Source organism: Narcine bancroftii, chromosome 1 (genome assembly GCF_036971445.1).
Source record: "Narcine bancroftii isolate sNarBan1 chromosome 1, sNarBan1.hap1, whole genome shotgun sequence".
Taxonomy (NCBI): Eukaryota; Metazoa; Chordata; class Chondrichthyes; order Torpediniformes; family Narcinidae; genus Narcine; species Narcine bancroftii.
This window is the reverse complement of record NC_091469.1, coordinates 246,912,895-246,935,149: the sequence shown is the minus strand read 5'-3', so window position 1 is coordinate 246,935,149 and position 22,255 is coordinate 246,912,895. Positions and strand designations below refer to the sequence as shown.

The 22,255-nt window shown below is 39.4% G+C and overlaps 1 protein-coding gene across 6 annotated transcripts in view; it reads right to left on the bottom strand.

Moving 5' to 3' along the window:
* LOC138740896 (dynein axonemal assembly factor 1-like) overlaps window positions 1–22,255 on the bottom strand; it is a 297,316-nt gene that overhangs the window by 259,861 nt on the left and 15,200 nt on the right. For 4 of the 6 annotated variants that reach the window (XM_069894183.1, XM_069894219.1, XM_069894191.1 and 1 more), the window contains exon 2: window positions 19,780–19,933. In XM_069894183.1, the coding sequence (XP_069750284.1) occupies window positions 19,780–19,928 (149 nt within the window). In that variant the 5' untranslated portion in view covers window positions 19,929–19,933. The remainder of the gene's footprint in view (window positions 1–19,779; window positions 19,934–22,255) is intronic. The other 2 variants (XM_069894201.1, XM_069894210.1) reach the window with 1 other exon arrangement.

Genomic DNA, 22,255 nt, shown 5'->3' with positions numbered 1-22,255 from the left:
TAAAATGTGATGATTAATCATAAAAGGGGAAGCCAGAATAGACAGGGAGCTTACCATAAAAGTTCAGCTGGACAATGTTATAACAAACAGAGATCTTTCATGGTCACAAAGAGACATGTAGGAGCCAAAGATTGATAAAAGAGTGAAAAACAGAATTTAGTGTGTGCAGAGTTCGTAGTGTACTTGACTAACATGATAATTACAAATGCAAGTGTACTTAGAATGATTTTGCAAAAACTAACCAATTAAAACAGTGTTAAAGAGGAGGGGAAGGACAAGCAAAAAAGGTATAAAAATCAATCCACTGTATGTATCGGGGCTTAACTGGTGAGAAGCCAGTTGAGTCCAACTCTGCAGACTTGTAAATAAAGCTTGTCGTGTCATCAGTTTTAAAGAGACTCATGTGTGAGAAGTTTTATTTCTGACACACAGCATGGTGAATTTTCAAGATGATTTGAAGACTTCAAAACAGTTGAGGGTGAAATGCACATGATTTCCTCTCCCTTTACCTCCAGCCAGTGATGTTTAGCTAGAACTCATTGACCTGCAATGCGATATGATACTGGCAGAGCACTTTAAGTCAGTATCACTGCTGAATTTTTACTCTTCTCTCAAGGAGAACTTTTCACACATGAGGAGGCATGCTCAGAAGATGTTGGTTCTCTTTGGATCTACCTACATATGTGAACAAACATTCTCAGTGATGAAGTTTAACAAATCCAGGTATAGATCCTCTCTCATCTGTCAGCTGTCAGCTGTCCTTTGCATATCCACCTCAGACATTCACCTGACTTCAATCCACTTGTTCAAGCCCAAAAAAGACTAGATTTCTCTCACTGAACATGAAAAAAGAACTGAATCTCAGCAAATGAGGTGGTTGGACTAGAAACAAAATGGTAATAACAATTTGTATAAAACTGGTCTTTCAAAAATGGTACATTTCTGAACATGCACATTTTGTTTACAATTGTTTTGGGTAATTTTGATTGAATAAATGATGTTTTCCCAAAGCTTATTTTCCATTGCTTAATCATCATTTACTTTTACCAGTCGCATCTTGTCAAAACAATGCAATTTACTGTTTTTATAAAGAGACAGGAGCATAATTCAGTTCAGCCTATTAGTCCGGCCCTCCACAATATTTTCTGTTTCTCATGAGGCCCCTTGGGAAAACTAATTGCCCACCCTTGGTCTGGATGGTCATGTGATCTCTGTAGACAGAGAGCAGAGGAAAAAGCAGGCTTTGCTCTCAGAGAGAGGAGAGAGGCACAGACATCGGTTCCAGAGGGACAAGCTGGCAAACGTTGGAAGACGGCCTGGTCAAAGGAGAGGACTGTTTCCCTTGAAATAGGAGAAACAGAAAGGAACTCTGTGGTGACCTGAAACAAGAAAAATTCTCTCTCTGAAAACCAACAAGAACCCTTCTGAGTGGTAACCATTTATCTGTTAAGCACCAAAGCCGGTGAACTTTATTAATGTTCATTTCTGTGCACAGTACAAGAATTGCCTGCAACCAGTGAGATTGGACTGTGAACCAAAGAACTTTGCTGAACTTTCACACACATTACACACATGTGCACTTAGAATTAGATGCGGGTCAAGTAGGTTAAGTGAGTCAATAGAGATAAGTTAAGTTTGATTCTATTTTCATGTTCAAAGATAATTAAAAGAACTTTTGTTTAAGTGACCCTTTGTTGTGGTGCATATCTATTGCTGCTGCGTTTTGGGGACCTCTGGACTCGTAACAATGTCCTCTGGTGTTGGCTGATCCTGCCCTGGGAAACAGGTGTTGGCTGTCCACCCTTTCTGTACCTCTCATAATCTTGTAGACCTCTATCAAGTCTCCTCTCACCTTCGCTCCAAAAACTCTGCTAACCTTGCCTCTTAAGACTTATTTCCCAATCCAGGCAACATACTGCTAAATCTCCTCCACACATACACTCCATAGTTTCTACATCCTTCCTATAATAAGGTGACCAGAAGTGAGCACAATATTCTAAGTGTGGTCTTACCAGAGATTTGTAGAGTCGTAACGTGACCTCTCTACTCCTGAACTCAATCCCCCATTAATGAATCCCAGCATCCCATCGGCCTTAAGGGATGTATGGATTTAAACCCCAAGGTCTCTCTGTTCATCTACACTCTTTAGTTACCAACCATTAGCCCTGTACTCAGCCTTCTGATTTGTCCTTCCAAAATGCATCACCTCACACTTATCAGGATTGAACTCCATCTGCCACTTTTCTGCCTATATCCTCTTGTAACCTTCAACTACCTTCACCTCCATCCACAACTTCTGTTTCATCCACAAACGTATTGACCCATCCTTCCGCCTCTTCATCCAGGTTATTAATAAAAATGTCAAAGAGCAGGGGTCTCAGAACAGATCCCTGCAGGACTCCACAAGTTATCGACCTCCAGGCAAAATACTTTCCTTCCACTACTACTCGCTGCTTTCTTCCTACAAGCCAATTTTTTTATCCACACAACCAAGATTCCACTGATCCAATGCCTTATGACTTTATGGATGAGTCTCATGGGGGACCTTGTCAGATGCCTTGCTAAAATCCATGTAGACCACACCCACCGCCCTACCCTCATGAATTTCTTTTGTTACCTTCCCTTCACAAAGCCATGCTGACTATCCTTGAGTAGACTGGACTTCTCCAAATGCTCATAGATCCTATCCTTAAGAATCCTCTCCATTAGTTTACACACCACTGACATAAGGACGGTGTAATACTGGATCTCCTGTTAAGAAACGAGATAGGTCAGGTGTCTGAGGTTAATATTGGAGAACAAATTGGGTCTAGTGATCACAACTCTATTAGTTTTAGGGAAGAGCAAAGAAAGGCCTAAAGTTGAGGTTCTGGATTGGAGAAAAGCAAATTTCAAAGGAATAAGAATGGATTTGGGGAGTATTGAGTGGGACATGATTTTTTTCAGGAAAGGATGTAAATGAAAAATGGAGACTATTCAAAGAAGAAATTTTGAGAGTACCAGTGAGTGCTGGAAGTCATAGGGAGCCTTGGTTTTCGAGGAATATTAGAAATTTGGTTAGGAGAAAGAGGGAGGTGTACAAGAGGTATAAACAGCAGGGTGATGAGAAATTGAAAGAGGACTACAAGGAGTGTAGAAAAAATCTTAAGAAAGAAATTAGAAAGGCCAAAAAGAGGCACGAAGAGGCTTTGGCAGGCAGAGTAAGAATAAATCCAAAGGGTTTCTATAGGTACATTAAAAGTAAAAGATTAGTGAGGGATAGAATTGGACCCCTTGTAGATAGGGAGGATAGGCTATGTGAAAAGTCAGAGGAGATGGGGGAAATTTTAAATGATTTATTTTCCTCGGTATTCACTAGGGAAAAAAATATTGTACCAGTTGAAGTAAAGAAAAATAGTGGGGAGGTCATGAATCATATAAGGATAACTGAGGAGGTAGTGATGGCAGTGTTAAAAAAGATAAAGGTGGACAAATATCCGGGTCCGGACAATGTATTCCCAAGGACACTCAGGGAGACTAGGGTACAGATAGTGGGGCCATTAACAGAGATATTTAGGATGTCACTGGTCACCAGGGTAGTGCCCGAGGATTGGATGGTGGCTCATGTTGTTCCGCTGTTTAAAAAAGGGTCCAAATGTAAGCCTGGAAATTATAGACCTGTGAGTCTGACTTCTGTGGTGGGTAATTTGATGGAAAGTGTTCTGAGGGATGGCATTTACAAATATTTGGAAGAACAGGGATTGATAGGCAGTAGTCAGCATGGTTTTGTCAGGGGTAGATCATGCTTAACAAACCTTATAGAATTTTTCGAGGGGGTTACAAAAAAGATTGATGAAGGGAAGGCTCTGGACGTTGTCTATTTAGACTTTAGTAAAGCTTTTGACAAAGTTCCCCACAGGAGGTTAGTAAAAAAGGTGGAGAGATTAGGTATAAATAAGGAGGTAGTGAAATGGATTCAGCAATGGTTGGATGGGAAGTGTCAGAGAGTAGTGGTAGAAAATTGTTTGTCAAATTGGAGGCCGGCGACTAGTGGAGTTCCTCAGGGATTGGTCCTAGGTCCATTATTGTTTGTTATATATATTGACGATCTGGAAGAAGGGGTGGTGAATTGGATAAGTAAGTTTGCAGATGATACAAAGATTGGTGGTATTGTGGACAGTGAGGAAGATTACCGTAGCTTAAAAAGAGATATAGGAAAGCTAGAGGAGTGGGCTGAGAAATGGCTGATGGAATTTAATACGGATAAGTGTGAAGTGTTGCATTTTGGAAAGGCAAATCTAAATAGGTCATATACATTGAATGGTAGACAATTGAGGAGTGCAGAGCAACAAAGGGATTTAGGAGTTATGGTAAATAGTACCCTCAAAGTTGATACTCAGGTAGATGGGGTGGTGAAGAAGGCATTTGGAATGTTGGCCTTCATAAATCGGAGTATTGAATTCAAGAGTTGGGATGTTATGATGAAATTGTACAAAGCATTGATGAGGCCAAATTTGGAATACTGTGTGCAGTTTTGGTCACCAAATTATAGGAAGGATATAAACAAAATAGAGAGAGTGCAGAGAAGGTTCACGAGAATGTTGACAGGATGTCAGGGTTTGGAGATACAGAGAAAGGTTGAGCAGCCTGGGGCTTTTTTATCTGGAGCGTAGAAGATTGAGGGGGGATTTGAAGGAGGTGTTCAAGATTTTAAAAGGGACAGAGAGTCAACGTGGATAGGCTTTTTCAATTAAGAGTGGGGATATTCAAACCAGAGGCCATGGTTTGAGATTGAAGGGGGAAAATTATAAGGGGAACATGAGGGGAAATTTCTTCATGCAAAGGGTGGTTGGGATGTGGAATAAGCTTCCGGCAGAGGTGGTTGAAGCAGGGATGTTATTTACAGTTAAGGAAAGACTGGATAATTACATGGAGGGGAGAGGATTGGAGGGGTATGGACCAGGAGGGTGGGGATTTGTTCCGGCATGGACTAGTAGGGCCAAAATGGCCTGTTCTGTGCTGTATATGGTATATGGTTATACAACCATATAAGACTCACTGGTCTATAATTTCCAGGATTCTCCCCATTACTTTTTTTAAACAAGGTGACTATGTTTGCCATTGTTCAATCCTCTGGCATCTCCCCTGCAGCCAAAGAGGATTCAAAGATCAAAAATACTTCCCCAGCTATCTCTTCTCTCACTTCCCACAGCAGCCTGGGGTAAATCACATCCAGCTCCAGGAACTTACCAATCTTAATGTTTTTAAGAATATGCAACATTTCCACTTCCTTAATCTCCACATTGTCCAGCACACAGGCCTGTTCAATTTCGACCTCACCGTGATCAAGATCCTTTTACCTTGTGAATACTGATGCAAAGTATTCATTCAGGACCTCCCCAACCTCCTCCACTTCCAGCCACATGTTGCCTCCTTTATCCTTTATTAGCCCCCACCTTCATCCTCTTCATCCTTCTGTTCTTCATTGTAGAAGAAAAATGATCTTAGTATATAGAAAATGTTACATGATCTTATATTGAAAGTGTTGTATGTCTGTTTCAAATGGTCTGCAAAACGGGACCCATGAAATGGGATACTTTGGAATGTGCTTTGTGTGTAGAGAGAGATAAGAGTTGCTTTCTTGCTTCCTCATCTGTATAAAAATATGCTGTCTGCCTTCTGGAGGCAGAGTCCGCACCTGACATCAGTTAGGATGATCTCTCCATGATATCTTGTAATAAAGCTTGAAACGAACTCTGAAGTCTCCACCTGAGTTATTCTGCCAAGAGATTTCCCTGACATTTATATGCCTGACCTGTTCTGACCTTTTCCTTGTCTTAGTGGGACAAACCTATCTTAAACCCTATATAAGTGGTCCCTAAACTTTCTCCAAATTACTTCTGTGCTTTCACCCTTAAATATCGGTTTCCAATTTATTCTTGCAAGTTCCTACCTCATCCCTTCATAATTAGCTCTTCCCCAGTTATGCATTTTCCCAGTTTGACTGTTTTTTATCCTTTTCTGTAACTATGTAGAAGCTAAGGGTGCTGTGGTTACTCTCTCCAAAATGCTCCACCACCAAGATTTCCTCCACCTGACCAGGTTCATTCCCAGAACCAGATCAGAAATCCTGACAAATTAGAGCCATGTCCTTTAATTGCTTTATTTGGTTTTCTCTCGTAGAGGATATATCTCTGTCCTCAATCCAGAAGAGAATCTTAGCTTTTGCTTCATTGATAGCCAGATGAACAATTTTGATGAAGCAAAAGACAACGATTCTTCCACTCACATTCAATGATTACATGATATCATGTCATATTAGTTTGGAAAAAATTAGATAATATTAAAGTACAAAAGTGTGTATTTGATAAGATGTGGGACCCATTCATGGATTATTGTCATAATCTGAGGAGTTAAGTAGTGTGGATGTTCCAGGGCTTCCCTGTCTGGTGTCTCGATTCACATGTATAATACGTACTGATAACTTTGTTTAGAGGGAGGGGGTAGATTAATAGGGAGAATTTTTTTTTCCTTTCCAATAATAAGACTAACAAGTAAAGAGGGGTTTATCTACTCTTTGCAGATGATGCCACTTTAGTTGCCCATTCAGAGCCAGCTCTCCAGTGCATGACGTCCTGTTTTGCAGAAACTGCCAAAATGTTTGGCCTGGAAGTCAGCCTGAAGAAAACTGAGGTCCTCCATCAGCCAGCTCCCCACCATGACTACCCGCGCCCCCCCCCCCCCCCCGACATCACCATCGGGCACACAGAACTCAAAACGGTCAACCTACCTCGGCTGCACCATTTCATCTGATGCAAGGATTGACAAAGAGATAGACAAAAGACTCGCCAAGGCAAATAGCGCCTTTGGAAGACTACACAAAAGAGTATGGAAAAACAACCATCTGAAGAAACACACAAAGATCAGCATGTACAGAGCCGGTGTCATACTCACGCTCCTGTTCGGCTCCGAATCATGGGTCCTCTACCGGCATCACCTACGGCTCCTAGAAAGCTTCCATCAGCGGTGTCTCCGCTCCATCCTCAACATTCATTGGAATCACTTCATCACCAACATCGAAGTACTCGAGCTGGCAGAGTCTGCAACCATCGAATCCATGCTGCTGAAGACCCAACTGTGCTGGGTGGGTCACGTCTTCAGAATGGAGAACCATCGCCTTCCCAAGATCGTGTTCTATGGCGAGCTCTCCACTGGTCACCGAGACAGAGGTGCACCAAAGAAGAGGTACAAGGACTGCTTAAAGAAATCTCTTGGTGCCTGCCACATTGAACGCCGCCAGTGGGCTGATATCGCCTCCAACCGTGCATCTTGGCGCCTCACAGTTCGGCCGGCAGCAACCTCCTTTGAAGAAGACCGCAGAGCCCACCTCACTGACAAAAGACAAAGGAGGAAAAACCCAACACCCAACCCCAACCAACCAATTTTCCATTGCAACCGCTGCAACCGTGCCTGCCTGTCCCGCATCGGACTTGTCAGTCACCAACGAGCCTGCAGCAGACATGGACATACCCTTCCATAAATCTTCGTCCGCCAAGCCAAAGAAAGAAGAAAAAGATCATATCACAGAACAACATGATCACATCAGAGGAGTATAAGATATCTCATGTAAAGGAATTTTTTGTATTCAATATTAATTTTGGACATAATACAAGTTATGATTTAATTATGATTATAGTATTTAATGTCCTGAATGGGCTTGTTTTCTGAGCTGTAGAGTTCTATGGTAATATTTATGGTTATACTTCTAATTTTCAATTGGTATGTGACATATATATAACATTTGATTTATATTATCATTAGTATATTTTATGTAAAGGATTTTTGTCAAACTCAATAAACATATTTTAAAAAGAAAAGGAATCCTTATGTACACACCTGACAAATTCAGCCCCATCCATCCCTCTTGCAGTCAGTAGGTGCCTGTCAATATTAGGGAAGTTGAAATCACCCATTAACTACAATCCTGTATTTCCCACACCATTTCTAAAATCTGCCTGCTTATCTGCTCCTCAGTGTCCTGAGGGCTCTTTGGGGGCCTAATGACGACTCCCAGCATAGTGATAGCTCCCTTCCTATTTCTGACTTCAACCCACTCCGACTCAGTGGACAATCTCTCTTCAGCATCTTCCCTTTCTATGGCTGTGATACTATCTTTGACCAGTAATGTTACTCTTCCCTCTCCCCCCCCCCCCCAATTTTTACTCCCATCCTATTCCTTTTAAAATACCTAAATCCCAGTACCTGCATCAACCAATCTTGCCTTTCCTCTAACCAAGTTTCAGTAATGGCTACAACATTGTTGTTTCACTGTTACGAGCCCAAAGGACCCCAAAACCCAGCAGCAAGACATTCACAAAGACAAGTGGCTTTCAAAACAAAAGTTATTTTTAATCAACTTCAAACATGAAAACAGAATCAAACATTAACTTAACTCTATACTTAACTAACCCAAATTAACACCCTTTTAATTCTAAGCGCACGTGTATGCAATGTGTGTGTAAATTCAAGAAAAGTTCTTTGGTTCACAGTTCAATCTCACTTCTTCTTCTTCCAAGATCTCTGGTTGCAGGCAATCACCATATTGTGCACAGAATTTAACATGTATAAAGTTCACCAGACTTGGTGCTTGAAAGGTAAATGTTTACCGCTCAGGAAGGTTCTTGTAGGGTTTGCAGAGAGAGATAATTGTTGCTCCGGGATTTCCACAACTGAGGTACCACCACTAATCACCTCAGGGTCCCGCTGATGAAACTTGTCCCATCAGGATCTTCTAGATGGTAACCTCTTTCTTCAAGCTACCACAGAGGTCCATTCCTTCCTCTATTTCAAGAGAAACATCAGACAGATAGCACTTCCAGCCATCTGGAACTTGCTTTCATCAGTTTCAAACAGTTTTCCCTGGATTGCACTTTTTAGTTACTTGTCAGTGTCAACTCTCTCTCTCTCTCTCTTCCAACTGAAACTCCAAAAAGAGCATGTGACTCATGTCTTGCAAAACCCCCACCTTTTCCAGCAAACAGGAGTTCTTCCTTTTGCTCCCATCTGTTATTATCTTAGGTAAACAATATCCAGGAGTGACCTTTCTATGAGCACTTTGCAGAAAGGGTACTGAAAGACAGCATGACTCCAGCAAGACAATGGTCAAGCATTTTATGATCAGTTCAATTACACCTACTTGTGAAAGGTGCTTGCATTCTCCAGAGATCCTGCAATGTGAATTCTTCAGTCTTTCAAATAAGATCTGTTTTAAAATGTGACCGACTCTAAATCTTATAAATTCTCCCCAAATATTAATATTGTTTCACCACGATCTGAATTGTATAAATACTCTGGAATAATCTGCTCCGTTTCATTTAAGGTTACTGCATCCTTCAAAAAGGAGTTATTTCCCACACTGGCAGTCCTGATTTTGATGCTCCAGGACCTCCTCCCTAATGGTCAGACATTATGTGATGAATGGTATTGTGAGAGATGATAAAAACTTATACAAATATGAACATGAAGATACAAAAATTGATATGAGTAAATGAATGAAGCCAGTACAAACAGGATGAGACATGGATATTAGAATGCAGGAAGCAGAATCAGTCTGAGTAAGATAAGGATCTCCTAGCCTTAGACAGAATCAGCAAGTTCACTGTATAAATGAGATAAGGATAGACAATAGATAATAGAATAGATAGTAGAGTTAGTATGAATGAGATAAGGGTCTCCTAGCCCTAGACAGAAGTACCAAGTTCTACATATATAATTAGTAAGCCTTACACAGATTTATCAAGTTATGTATATTAAATTAGTAAACCCTAGACAGGATTAGCGAACTCTGCATATGAAGAGAGTCAGAAAGGTGTGAATGGGGACATGGGCAAGGTTGTGAATAAGGACAATGAGGATAATGACATGAGAAGACACCGACAGGATACCCCCTGGTCCTCCAAGTGCACAGAAACAGCACCATTACCTAATGCCAAACCTCTCCAGGAGGCAGAAGAATGCAAGGGGGAGGGTATTCCTATACTGAAATTCACTGTATAAAAGTTGGGTGAGCCCCAGTGTATGTGTGTATTTCCAGGGTAAGGGGAAGCACCCAACTTTGCATTGTTGTTTAATAAATGTTCTTTGTTCTCAATTTTTGTCTCGAGCAATTTCTGTGAAGGTACATCTATTTCTAACAGTAGGTATCCTCCGTCATTCTTTGATCCCTATTTAACCATCATTCCCAGTGTGAGAGATAATAGAATATAGGAAGTAAAGCTAGTATGAATGAAATAAGGAATAACTAGACGAGATTAGAGGAAGTTAAGTAAGTGCTGAGTAGGGATGAATTCCGATAAGAGTGTGAGGAAGGGTTACGCAAGTAATAGAATAAGGGTCTTATAGTGATAGACGATAGACAGAATTAGCAAGTTCTGCATATAGCATTAGTAAGTCCTGGGGGATGAGATGTGTGAATAAGGAAAATGGCAGATTCATGAATAAGGACAATGACATGATGGGACCCAGACAGGATACCCCATGGTCTTTCAAGTTTACAGAAACTGCACGTAGGCGCACATAGGCAGGCAGAATTAATGCCAAACCAATCCAGGAGGCAGAAGAATGTTAAGGGGGGAGGGGGGGGGGGTACCTCTACACTGAAATGAACTGTATAAAAGTTGGGTGAGCCCCAGTGTATGTGTGTATTCCCATGGTAAGGGGAAGCACCCAACTTTGCACTGTTGTACAATAAATGTTCTTTGTTTTCAATTTTTGTCTCGAGCAAAATCTGTGAAGGTACTTCTGTTTCTCACACCAGTGAATGTCGTCACCGAGGAATGGAAGACGGTAGTAGTCAGTCATTCTAATGATCTTCTGTATTGACTTCTGGTCTGATGCTTTTCAGCTATAGTCACTTGACTATAGCCTACTTTTTTTTTCCAATTTTTTATTTTTCACACCATAAATCACATTAACCATGATACACACTTTTTCCTTTTCACACATATACAGTGCCATTTTCTCCCCCCCCTTCCTCCCATCCCACCCTCCCTACCTCCCCCCTCCCATCCATTTAAGGTACAAAATCTAGGATACATTAAACCAGTCAGACAATGTTGTCATTCAATAAAAATACACCAGAAATTCCACTGAGTCCATTCTTTTCATTTCCTTTTCCTTCCGTTAACTTGGGTAGTGATTGTCCCCGGAAGGTTTTCGCTATTGTGTTTCATGTAAGGCTCCCATATTTGTTCGAATATTTCAATATTATTTCTTAAACTGTATGTTATTTTTTCTAATGGAATACATTTATTCATTTCTATATACCATTGTTGTATTTTCAAATTATCTTCCAATTTACAGGTTGACATAATACATTTTTTTGCTACGGTTAGAGCTATCTTAACAAATCTTTTTTGTGCATCCTCCAAATCAATTCCAAATTCTTTGTTTTTTATATTACTTAGGAGGAAGATCTCTGGATTCTTTGGTATATTGTTTTCTGTTATTTTATTTAATATCTGATTTAGATCTTCCCAAAATTTTTCTACTTTCTCACATGTCCAGATTGCATGAATTGTTGTTCCCATTTCTTTTTTACATCGAAAACATCTATCAGATACTGTTGAGTCCCATTTATTTAACTTTTGAGGTGTAATGTATAGCCTGTGTATCCAGTTATATTGTATCATACATAACCTCGTATTTATTGTATTTCTCATCGTTCCAGAGCATAACTTCTCCCGTTTCCTTTTTTATCTTTATATTTAAATCTTGTTCCCATTTTTGTTTAGTTTTACCATTTGTTTCCTCGTTCTCCTTTTCTTGCAGTTTAATATACATATTTGTTATAAATCTTTTGATTATCATTGTATCTGTAATCACATATTCAAAGTTACTTCCCTCTGGCAAACTCAAACTGCTTCCTAATTTATCCTTCAAGTAGGATCTCAATTCGTAATATGCCAGCGCTGTATCTTGAGTTATATTGTATTTATCTTTCATTTGTTCAAAGGATAATAATCTATTTCCTGAAAAACAATTTTCTATTCTTTTAATCCCTTTTTTCTCCCATTCTCTAAAGGAAAGGTTATCTATTGTAAAAGAGAGTAACTTGTTTTGCGTCAATATTATTTTTGGTAATTGATAACTTGTTTTATTTCTTTCTACATGAATCTTCTTCCAAATATTGAGTAGATGATGTAATACTGGAGAACTTCTATGTTGTAACAATTTTTCATCCCATTTATATAATGTGTTCAGGTATCTTTTCCCCTATTTTATCTAATTCTAATCTGGTCCAATCTGGCTTTTCCCTTGTTTGATAAAAATCTGATAGGTATCTTAATTGTGCGGCTCTATAATAATTTTTAAAGTTTGGCAGTTGTAAGCCTCCTTGTTTATACCATTCTGTTAATTTATCTAGTGCTATCCTTGGTTTCCCCCCTTTCCATAAAAATTTCCTTATTATTTTCTTTAACTCCTTGAAGAATTTCTCTGTCAGTTGTATTGGCAATGCCTGAAATAGGTATAATATCCTTGGAAAAATGTTCATTTTAATACAGTTTATCCTTCCTATTAGTGTTAGTGGTAAATCTTTCCAATGCTCTAAATCATCCTGTAATTTTTTCATTAGTGGATAATAATTGAGTTTATATAGTTGGCTGAGATTTTTATTTATTTGTACACCTAGGTATCTTATTGCTTGCATTTGCCATCTAAATGGTGATTCCTTCTTAAATTTTGAGAAATCCGCATTATTCATAGGCATTGCTTCACTTTTATTTACGTTGATCTTGTAACCCGACACTTCTCCATATTCCTTCAATTTCTTATATAATTCTTTTATTGATAGTTCTGGTTCTGTTAAGTATACTATAACATCATCCGCAAATAAACTGATTTTATATTCCTTGTCTTTTATTTTTATCCCTTTTATATTATTTTCTGTTCTTAGCAGAATTGCTAGTGGTTCTATAGCTAACGCAAACAATAAAGGTGATAGTGGGCATCCCTGCCGTGTTGACCTGCTTACGTTAAATTGCTTTGATACATGTCCATTTACTGTCACTTTCGCTAATGGTCCCTTATATAATGCTTTAATCCAATTAATATACTTCTCCGGTAAACTGAATTTTTGCAATACTTTGAACAAATAATTCCATTCTACTCTGTCAAAGGCCTTCTCTGCGTCTAAAGCAACTGCTACTGTTGGCGCTTTATTCCCTTCTACTGCATTAAGTTAATAAATTTACAAATATTGTCTGTTGTGCGTCTTTTTTTGATAAATCCAGTTTGGTCTAGATTTACCATTTTCGGTACATACTCTGCTAATCTGTTTGCTAATAGTTTAGCTATTATCTTATAATCTGTGTTAAGTAAAGATATTGGTCTATATGACGCTGGTGTGAGTGGATCTTTCCCTTGCTTTAGTATTACTGTAATTATTGCTGTTTTACATGAATCTGGTAAGCTTTGTGTTTTATCAATCTGGTTGATTACTTCCAGGAGGGGCGGAATTAATAAATCTTTAAATGTTTTATAGAATTCTATTGGGAATCCATCCTCTCCTGGTGTTTTATTATTCGGTTGTTTTTTTATTATCTCTTGTATTTCTACTATTCCAAATGGCTCTGTTAATTTATTTTGTTCCTCTATTTGTAGTTTTGGTAGTTCAATTTTAGTTAGAAATTCATCTATTTTCCCTTCTTTCCCTTCGTTTTCAGTTCGGTATAATTGTTCATAGAATTCTCTAAAGTTTTCCTTAATTTCTTTTAGATTATATGTAATCTGTTTGTCTTTTTTCCTTGATGCCAATACCATTTTCTTAGCTTGTTCTGTCTTACGCTGCCATGCTAGGATTTTGTGCGTTTTTTCACCTAGTTCATAATATTTCTGTTTTGTCTTCATTATATTCTTCACCACCTTATATGTTTGTAGTGTTTCATATTTTATTTTTTTATCCGCCAATTCTCTTCTTTTAGTTGTATCTTCCTTCATTGCTAATTCTTTTTCTATATTTACTATTTCCCTTTCCAACTGCTCTGTTTCCTGATTATAGTCCTTTTTCATCTTGGTTACATAACTTATTATTTGCCCTCTAATGAATGCTTTTATTGCATCCCATAGTATAAACTTATCTTTCACTGATTTCGTATTTATTTCAAAATACATTTTAATTTGTCTTTCAATAAATTCTCTAAAATCCTGCCTTTTAAGTAACATGGGGTTTAATCTCCATCTATACATTCTTGGAGGGATGTCCTCTAACTTTATTGTCAATATTAAGGGTGAATGGTCCAATAGTATTCTAGCTTTATATTCTGTTTTTCTTACTCTATCTTGCATACGAGCTGATAACAAAAATAGGTCTATTCTTGAGTATGTTTTATGTCTAGCTGAGTAATATGAATATTCCTTTTCCTTTGGGTGTTGTTTCCTCCATATATCCAAAAGTTGCATTTCTTCCATCGATTTAATTATAAATTTGGTTACTTTGTTCTTTCTGTTAATTTTTTTCCCAGTTTTGTCCATATTTGAATCCAAATTCAGGTTGAAATCCCCTCCTATTAATATGTTCCCTTGCGTATCTGCTATCTTCAAAAAGATATCTTGCATAAACTTTTGATCTTCTTCGTTAGGTGAATATACATTGAGTAGATTCCAAAACTCCGAATATATCTGACATTTTATCATTACATATCTCCCTGCTGGATCTATTATTTCCTCTTCTATTTTAAATGGCACATTTTTATTAATTAATATAGCTACTCCTCTTGCTTTTGAATTATACGATGCTGCTGTTACGTGTCCTACCCAATCTCTCTTTAATTTCTTGTGCTCCAATTCAGTTAAATGTGTTTCTTGCACAAATGCTATATCAATTTTTTCTTTTTTCAGTAAATTTAGCAGTTTCTTCCTTTTAATTTGGTTATGTATTCCATTAATATTTAAAGACATATAGTTCAACGTAGCCATTTTATACTTTGTTTATCTTCCCTTTCCGTTTCTCCATCATTACCTTTCCTTCTTATCCCTTTCTGTTTTCTTGTTTTGAACCCTTTATAAGACAACATTCCTAAAACATCAAACATTTTCCTTATTCTCCTATTTAAAACTTCTTTAGCCCCAATCTCCCCTTCCCCTCCTGAGTTGTCCTCTATCCCTTGTCGGACAACCACATCTCCCCTCTCCATTTGGATTTGCGAATTCACTCGCAAGCGTCAGCTGATTTTGCGGTGACCGTAACTCCTCCCCACCCAGCACCCCCCCAGAAAAGATTTCACTTTTCATATGTAACAAAGGTCACTCTTTTAATTCCCTCCTTATTCCCTCTATTCCATTTCCTTCCCTTATTAATTCTTGTCTATACTCTCTATATTTTCCTCTAAATACGGATACATTCATGTATGCATACTCTACATATACACACATATACCTCTTTACCCACATACATATAAATCGTGGTCATTTTTACTCTTATTACATGTCTTCATCTCTCTGCTTGTTTTGTAGTTGTTCTGCAAATTTCCTTGCTTCCTCTGGATCCGAGAATAGTTCTTTTCCATAAGATCGTTTTCGCTGTATTGAACTCCTTCCTCTTCTTCAGGAGCTCAAAACTTATGTGTCTTTTTAGTTCGCAGTCTTTTGTACTCTCGTTACACGTCTTCATCTCTCAGTCTATTTTGTAATTGTTCTGCAAATTTTCGTGCTTCCTCTGGATCCGAGAATAGTCTGTTTTGCTGTCTTGGAATAAATATTTTCAATACCGCTGGATGCTTTAGTATAAATTTATACCCTTTCTTCCATAAAATCGCCTTTGCTGTATTGAACTCCTTTCTCTTCTTCAGGAGTTCAAAACTTATATCTGGATAAATGAAGATTTTTCACCCTTTGTACTCCAGTAGCTTGTTGTCCTCTCTTACTTTTTCCATTGTTTTCTCCAGTACCTTTTCTCTTGTAGTATATCTTAGGAATTTTACTAAAATAGATCTTGGATTTTGTTGTGGTTGTGGTTTAAAGGCCAATGCTCTATGTACCCTTTCTATTTCCATTTCTTGCTGTAGTTCTGGACATCCTAGGATCCTGGAGATCCAATCTTTTATAAACTCTCTCATATTCTTGCCTTCTTCATCTTCCTTAAGGCCCACTATCTTTATGTTATTTCTTCTGTTATAATTTTCCATTATATCTATTTTCTGAGCTAACAGCTCTTGTCTCTAACTTTTTTATTAGATTCCTCTAATTTCTTTTTTAAGTCCTCTACCTCCATTTCTACTGCTGCTTCTCGTTCTTCCACCTTGTCCATTCTTTTTCCCATTTCTGATAAGGTCATATCTATTTTATTCATTTTCTCTTCTGTATTGTTTATTCTTCTTCTTAAATCATTAAATTCTTGCGCTTGCCATTCTTTAAATGACTCCATGTATTCTTTAATAAGAGAAAGTATATCCTTTGTCTTGCCTTTCCCTTCTTCTTCTATTTCACTGTACTCTTCCTCTTCCTCTTCTTCTTCCTCTGGGTTGGCCATCTGTTGTTTCTTTGTTGTCCTTTTCTTCTCTTCTTTCTTGTTTTCGTTGTCTTCTATGTTCTCCTCTTGCTGCTGCTGTTCTGCAGCTGTCATTGCCGGCTGTGGAGATCGACTCCCCAGCTGGTCACCCCTCCCGTCGGTGTGTTTTTTTTGCATGCGCATCGCGCACGCGCAAGGAGTCGCGCATGCGCGATTGCGCACTTTTACTCGGCTCAGTGAGCCCCTTTTGTAGTCCACTTTCTACCGACCTGAGGGAGCGGGTTTCTCTCTCCACCGCGGGCCTCTTCGAACAGGTAAGGCCTTCTCCTTCTTCTTCCGTTGTCTTCTCTTCCTCTCTTCTTACCGTTGGTTTCGATTTTTGTTTTTTCGTCGCCATCTTCTTTCCACCTTTATACTCACTTTACTTTAATTTTTATTTTTGTGCCTTTGTGTTTTCCTTTATTTTTTCCGACTTTTCTGGAGAGGGCTGGAGTTCACCGTCCGGCCACTACTCCATCACGTGACTCCTACTATAGCCTACTTGACCTTATCTGTGCCCCTGATGATTTCATAAACCAGCCTCTCCCCTCCAGGGAGTAAAGTCCTGGTGTATCCATTCTCTACTCACAATTCCAGTATACCACTCCTGGTACCAGTAGAACTACAGAATCACACAAGTCTGCAGCATAGAAAAATGCCCTTCAACTATCTAGTCTCTGCCAAACTATTATTCTTCCCTGTCCCATTGACCTACACTCGGATCATACACCTCTTATCCATGAACTGATCCAACCTTTTCTTAAATGTCAAAATTAAGCCTTCATTCACCACTTCAGCTGGCAGCTCATTCCACTCTCACCACTCTCTGTATAATGAAATTCCACCTAATGTTTCCTCTAAACATTTCATTTTTCACCCTCAATCCACATCTTCCAGTTCTCGCATGCCTCACCTCATTTGAAAATGCTTGCTTGCATTCACTATAATGCAAATAACTACACCCCTCATAATTTTTGTATCACTCCATCAAATCTCTCTTCATTTTTCTACACTGTATGGAATTCCTAACCTGTTTAACCTTTCCCTGTAACTCAGTTCCTCCAATCCCAGCCACATCTTTGTAAATTTTCTCTGCTCACTTTCCTGCAGTCGGGTGATCAAAACTTCCTATAATATTCCAAATTTGGCTTTGCCAATATAACCATATAACCAATTACGGAGCGGAAACAGGCCATGTTGGCCTTTCGAGTCCGCACCAGTTCACTGATTTTGTGCGCCCTCTTCAGGCAATGGTCCCGATGGGTTTGGCCCTCGAATTCCAACTTCAGTGGCTGAATTCTTCCGTTATTCCACCTTGGCAAACTCCAAGAGTCTCGTTTGCAAAACCTACAAATTGGGAAGATAAAGAGGTCCACGAGCTCCTTACCCTCCAAGCTCCATCAAACTTCTCCTGATGCACTGAGGAAAGTATACTGTCTGATTGGATCATAGCCTGGTTTGATTTAATTTAAGTGCTTATCTTATGCATCTTCACAATGACATTCCCAAATACTATAGATTTCAGATTATATTGTCAGAGTATATACATAACATTACATACAATCCTGAGATTCCTTTTTCCTGCAGGCACGGCAGAATCACCAATAATTGATTATGCAAAATATAAATTGCACACAGCATGATCAAGTAAACAAATAAAAGAAATGTAAACAGGTAACAAATGTAAACAAACTGACTGTGCAATACAGAGAACAAAAGAAAATCAATAAAGTGCACAAGTAAAGAGTCCTTAAATGAGTCCCTGATTGAGTTTGTCATTGAGGAGTCGCAGCTGTTCTTGAACCTGGGGGAGGGAGTCTTGCGGCACCTCTACCTCTTTCCTGATGGCAGCAGTGAGAACAGTGTGTGCTGGGTAGTGTGGGTCTTTGATGATTGTTGCTGCCCTCCGACAGCAGCATTCCCTGTAAATCTGTGGTTTGCAACTTTTTTCTTTCCACTCTCATACCACTTTTAAGTATTCCCTATGCCATAGGTGCTCTGTGATTAGTAAGGAATTGCTAAAGGTAGTAGATGGGTGGAAAGAAAAATTTGAAAAACATTGTTTTAATCGGACTAATCACAGAGCACCAATGGCATAGGGATTACTTAAAGTGGTATATGAGTGGAAAGAAAATGGTCAAGAACCACTGCTGGAAGGGTTTTGCCTGTCCTCGGCTGTGTCCACTACCTTTTACAGAGCTTTATGTTTAGGGGTATTGATGTTCCAATACCAGACAGTGACGCAGCTGATCAGCACACTTTCCACCATACCTGTTTTTGAAGGCCTACCTGTAACCCCATTTTCATGGTATTATGTATCTGTATTCCCAGATCCGCCTGTTCCACAATGCTCCTCAGTGTTCACCCATTTACTGTGTATGCCCGACCTTGGTTAGCCCTTGCAAAATGTAAAACTCACACTTGACTGCATTGAACTCCATCTGCCATTTTACAGCCCATTTTTTTCAGTTGCAAACTTTTCTTTTTAATATTTTTCTTACCGTTTTCAGCTTAATTATATATTTACATAGCTCCTAATGTAGTCACACCAATGGCTTGTACAGATAATGTAAAATTATGTCCTTGCTCATGTACTCAATGCCCTGAGCCATGAAAGCAAGTGGGTAAAAACCTTTTTCACTGTCCTACTGTCTCCACTTTCACAGAATTATGTACCTGTATCCCTAAGTCTTTCTGTTCTACAACCTTGTCCAAGGCATTACCATTCACAGTATAAATACTGTCCTGGTTTAAGCTACCAAAGTGCAACATCTCACACTTGTCCAAATTAAATTCCATCTCTTCCCTCTTAATCTCTCTCTCTCCCAGTCCTTATTCCTAACCCTTCTTATGGTTGCAAACTCCCCTTCCACCCCAGTCTCAATGAAGGATTCCAAGCCTTGACTGTCTATTTCTCTCCGTGATCTACTGAATACCTTTAGCCATCTATGCTTAAGATTCTGCCATCTGCAGTTTCTTGTGTTTTCTACATATGACACTATTAAGTACCATTGCTGCAGATCTTTTAACATGGTGGCACTTCACACAGACCATCAGGATAATGGTCAAACAGATCAGTTCTGAGGCTTGAGATAATCCAAAGAGTCTACACTTTTAAGTCACAGACTTTCAGATCAAATAAATAATTTAACAGTGAAGAGAATTTGACTGAATAACGTGTGATCCCTTCTGATTAAACACACTAGTGGAAGAAAGGGAACAATAACTCAGGTACAATAGAACAAACTCTTCACCTGAATCTCATATCTTTCCTTGAATTTTCCTGGTGTTTTGTGGGATTGTGTTCACTTGTTGTGCACTTTCCGCCTTCTTCATCAAACAGTAGGTTGCATTCTCTATCACTTTCCACAGATTTCCTTCCTTCATCACAGGAGAATTGCATCTTAGCTGAAAATGCATTACAGGCAGGCAACAATTTTTTTAAAAATCTTAATCTTTAAAAAACTTTAGACATAAAACACCGTAACAGACGATTTCAGCCCACGAGTCCGTGCCGCCCAATTTACACCCAATTAATGTACGTTTTGAATTGTGGGAGGAAATGGAGCCCCCAGGGAAAACCCATGCAGACACGGGGAGAACGTACAAACTGCTTACAGACAGCACAGGATTCAAACCCGGTCCTGATCACTGGCGCTTTAAAGGCATTGCACTAACTGCAATGCCTTTACATTAGTTTTCATATCATTGCTCTATCCAATTTAAAACATACGAAAAAGGCTGTGTAGATCAAGCAATATCAACATGCTGCTGAGGCTCTGTGGGGCTACCTGGGGCTTGAATAGTGGCTGGATTAATACGTTTAAATTTTTTAAAATTTAGAGATACAGCATGGTCACAGGCCCATCCAGCTCGCACCACCCAAATACATCTCATGTGACTAATTAACTTACTAACTCCATACATCTTAGGAACATGGGAGGAAACCCATGCAGGCACGGGAAAGCATACAAACTCCTTTGAGGCAGCAGAGCATTCGAACCTGGTCTCCTGGTACTGATAAATCGATGCACTAACTGCTACACTAACTGTGCCACCTAAGTTGTTGGTGGATATCTGAATATATAAACATTCTGATGCTGATCCATGCAGCAGGTCTGCAGAGTTACAAAACCAAGTGTGGTATTATTCTGCTGAACCAAAGTGAAGAAATGTGAAAAGAAAGTTGAATAAAAATAGTTTGGGAAATCCCTCTTCAATCAAAGGGATTTTCATCTTTTTAGGCAGTCCCTCTGGACTGAAGATGGTATATCCCATTACACAGATATGGAAATTAGATCACACAAGCCCTGGATACTACATTTTCGTAAGAGACAATGCTCGTCTTAGCCGTGGGGATAGGGATAGAACACCATTATATCTAACCTGGATCTGGCCCATCAGAATTTAAAATGGTGATCTTTGTATTTTCCTTTTATTGAAACAGACTATAAAATATCATGTATTTTCCTTAATCTGTTAATAAACCCAGAACGAACACCTTCTAAAACCACACTTTTCTGCGTATAGAGTGGCATCTCATTTAGCCTATTTTGATAATTGAATGTTTCTTGATGAGGATGACTCTGGTGATATTTCAATCGCAAGATTCTCCTACCATCAGAGTGTTATGAAAAATGAATCGAGAGGGAACCAGCAGGTTTGATTGAGTGCATTCAGGATGTGACAGCAAGCTTTATGATGTTAACCATGAAGTAAATCAGCAACTCCCACTCACAGGGATAAGTATGCCAAAAGGCGTAACAGAGGGAAATATATTGTGGAGTTTTATCAAGACGTATGAAAGTGCAGCAACATGGTTTGCAATTTTGTGACCGTCACTGGAAGAGGAGGAGCGAAGGACTCAGGAGAGCTGGGAGAGTCAAGAACCAGCTTTGGTGAATGCATTTAAGAAGGGAGCAGAGCAGGGACTTTGGCCATTGTAATTTTGGGACCATCACTGGAAGAGGAGTGAGGGACTCGGGAGAGCTGAGATTCGGGGACCAGCTTTGGTGAGTGCATTTAAAAAGGGAGCGGAGGGAAATTTAAGGATTAAACAGAACAGTGATTGTTGGGAGTGAGTACTACAGATAGGGGCAGTGACAAATAAAAAGAGGGCAAGCTCAAGTGGAGCAGTCAATGTGTGAGTGGCTCAATGTAGGAGTGGGACATCAAGATTTTGGCTAACAAGGCTTCAGCAATCAGAGGCTAATGACAGATCTTTGTATTTCAACTAGGATTAGTTAATGGAGTGAGCAGCTAGGCCAGTGAAGTGCTCCAATGCAACATGTGGGAAATCTGGGACAGCACAATTGTACCTGATGACTACAGCTGCAAGAGGTGCATCCAGCTGCAGTTCCTTGGAGACTAAGTTAGGGAACTGGACCTGGATGACCTCTGGATCATTCAGGAGGCTGAGGCTTCAACAGAAGCTTCAGGGAGAAAGACACCTCTAAATGTCAGGAGGCAAGCCACTGGGTGACTATCGGCAGACAGTGCAGAGCACTCCTGTGGCCATTCCCCTCAAAAATAAGTATACTATTTTGGGTTTTGAATACCGTTGGGGAGTTTGGGGGGTGGGGTGGAAGAGGAGAGAGGAGGACGATCTACAAGGGATAAGTTGCAGTGGTCGCATCTCGAGCACACAGGTTTTGTGAACAAAATTGAGGCTCCCGGATGGTATGTTGCCTTCCAGGTCCCAAGGTCAGGGATATTTCTGATTGAATTCAT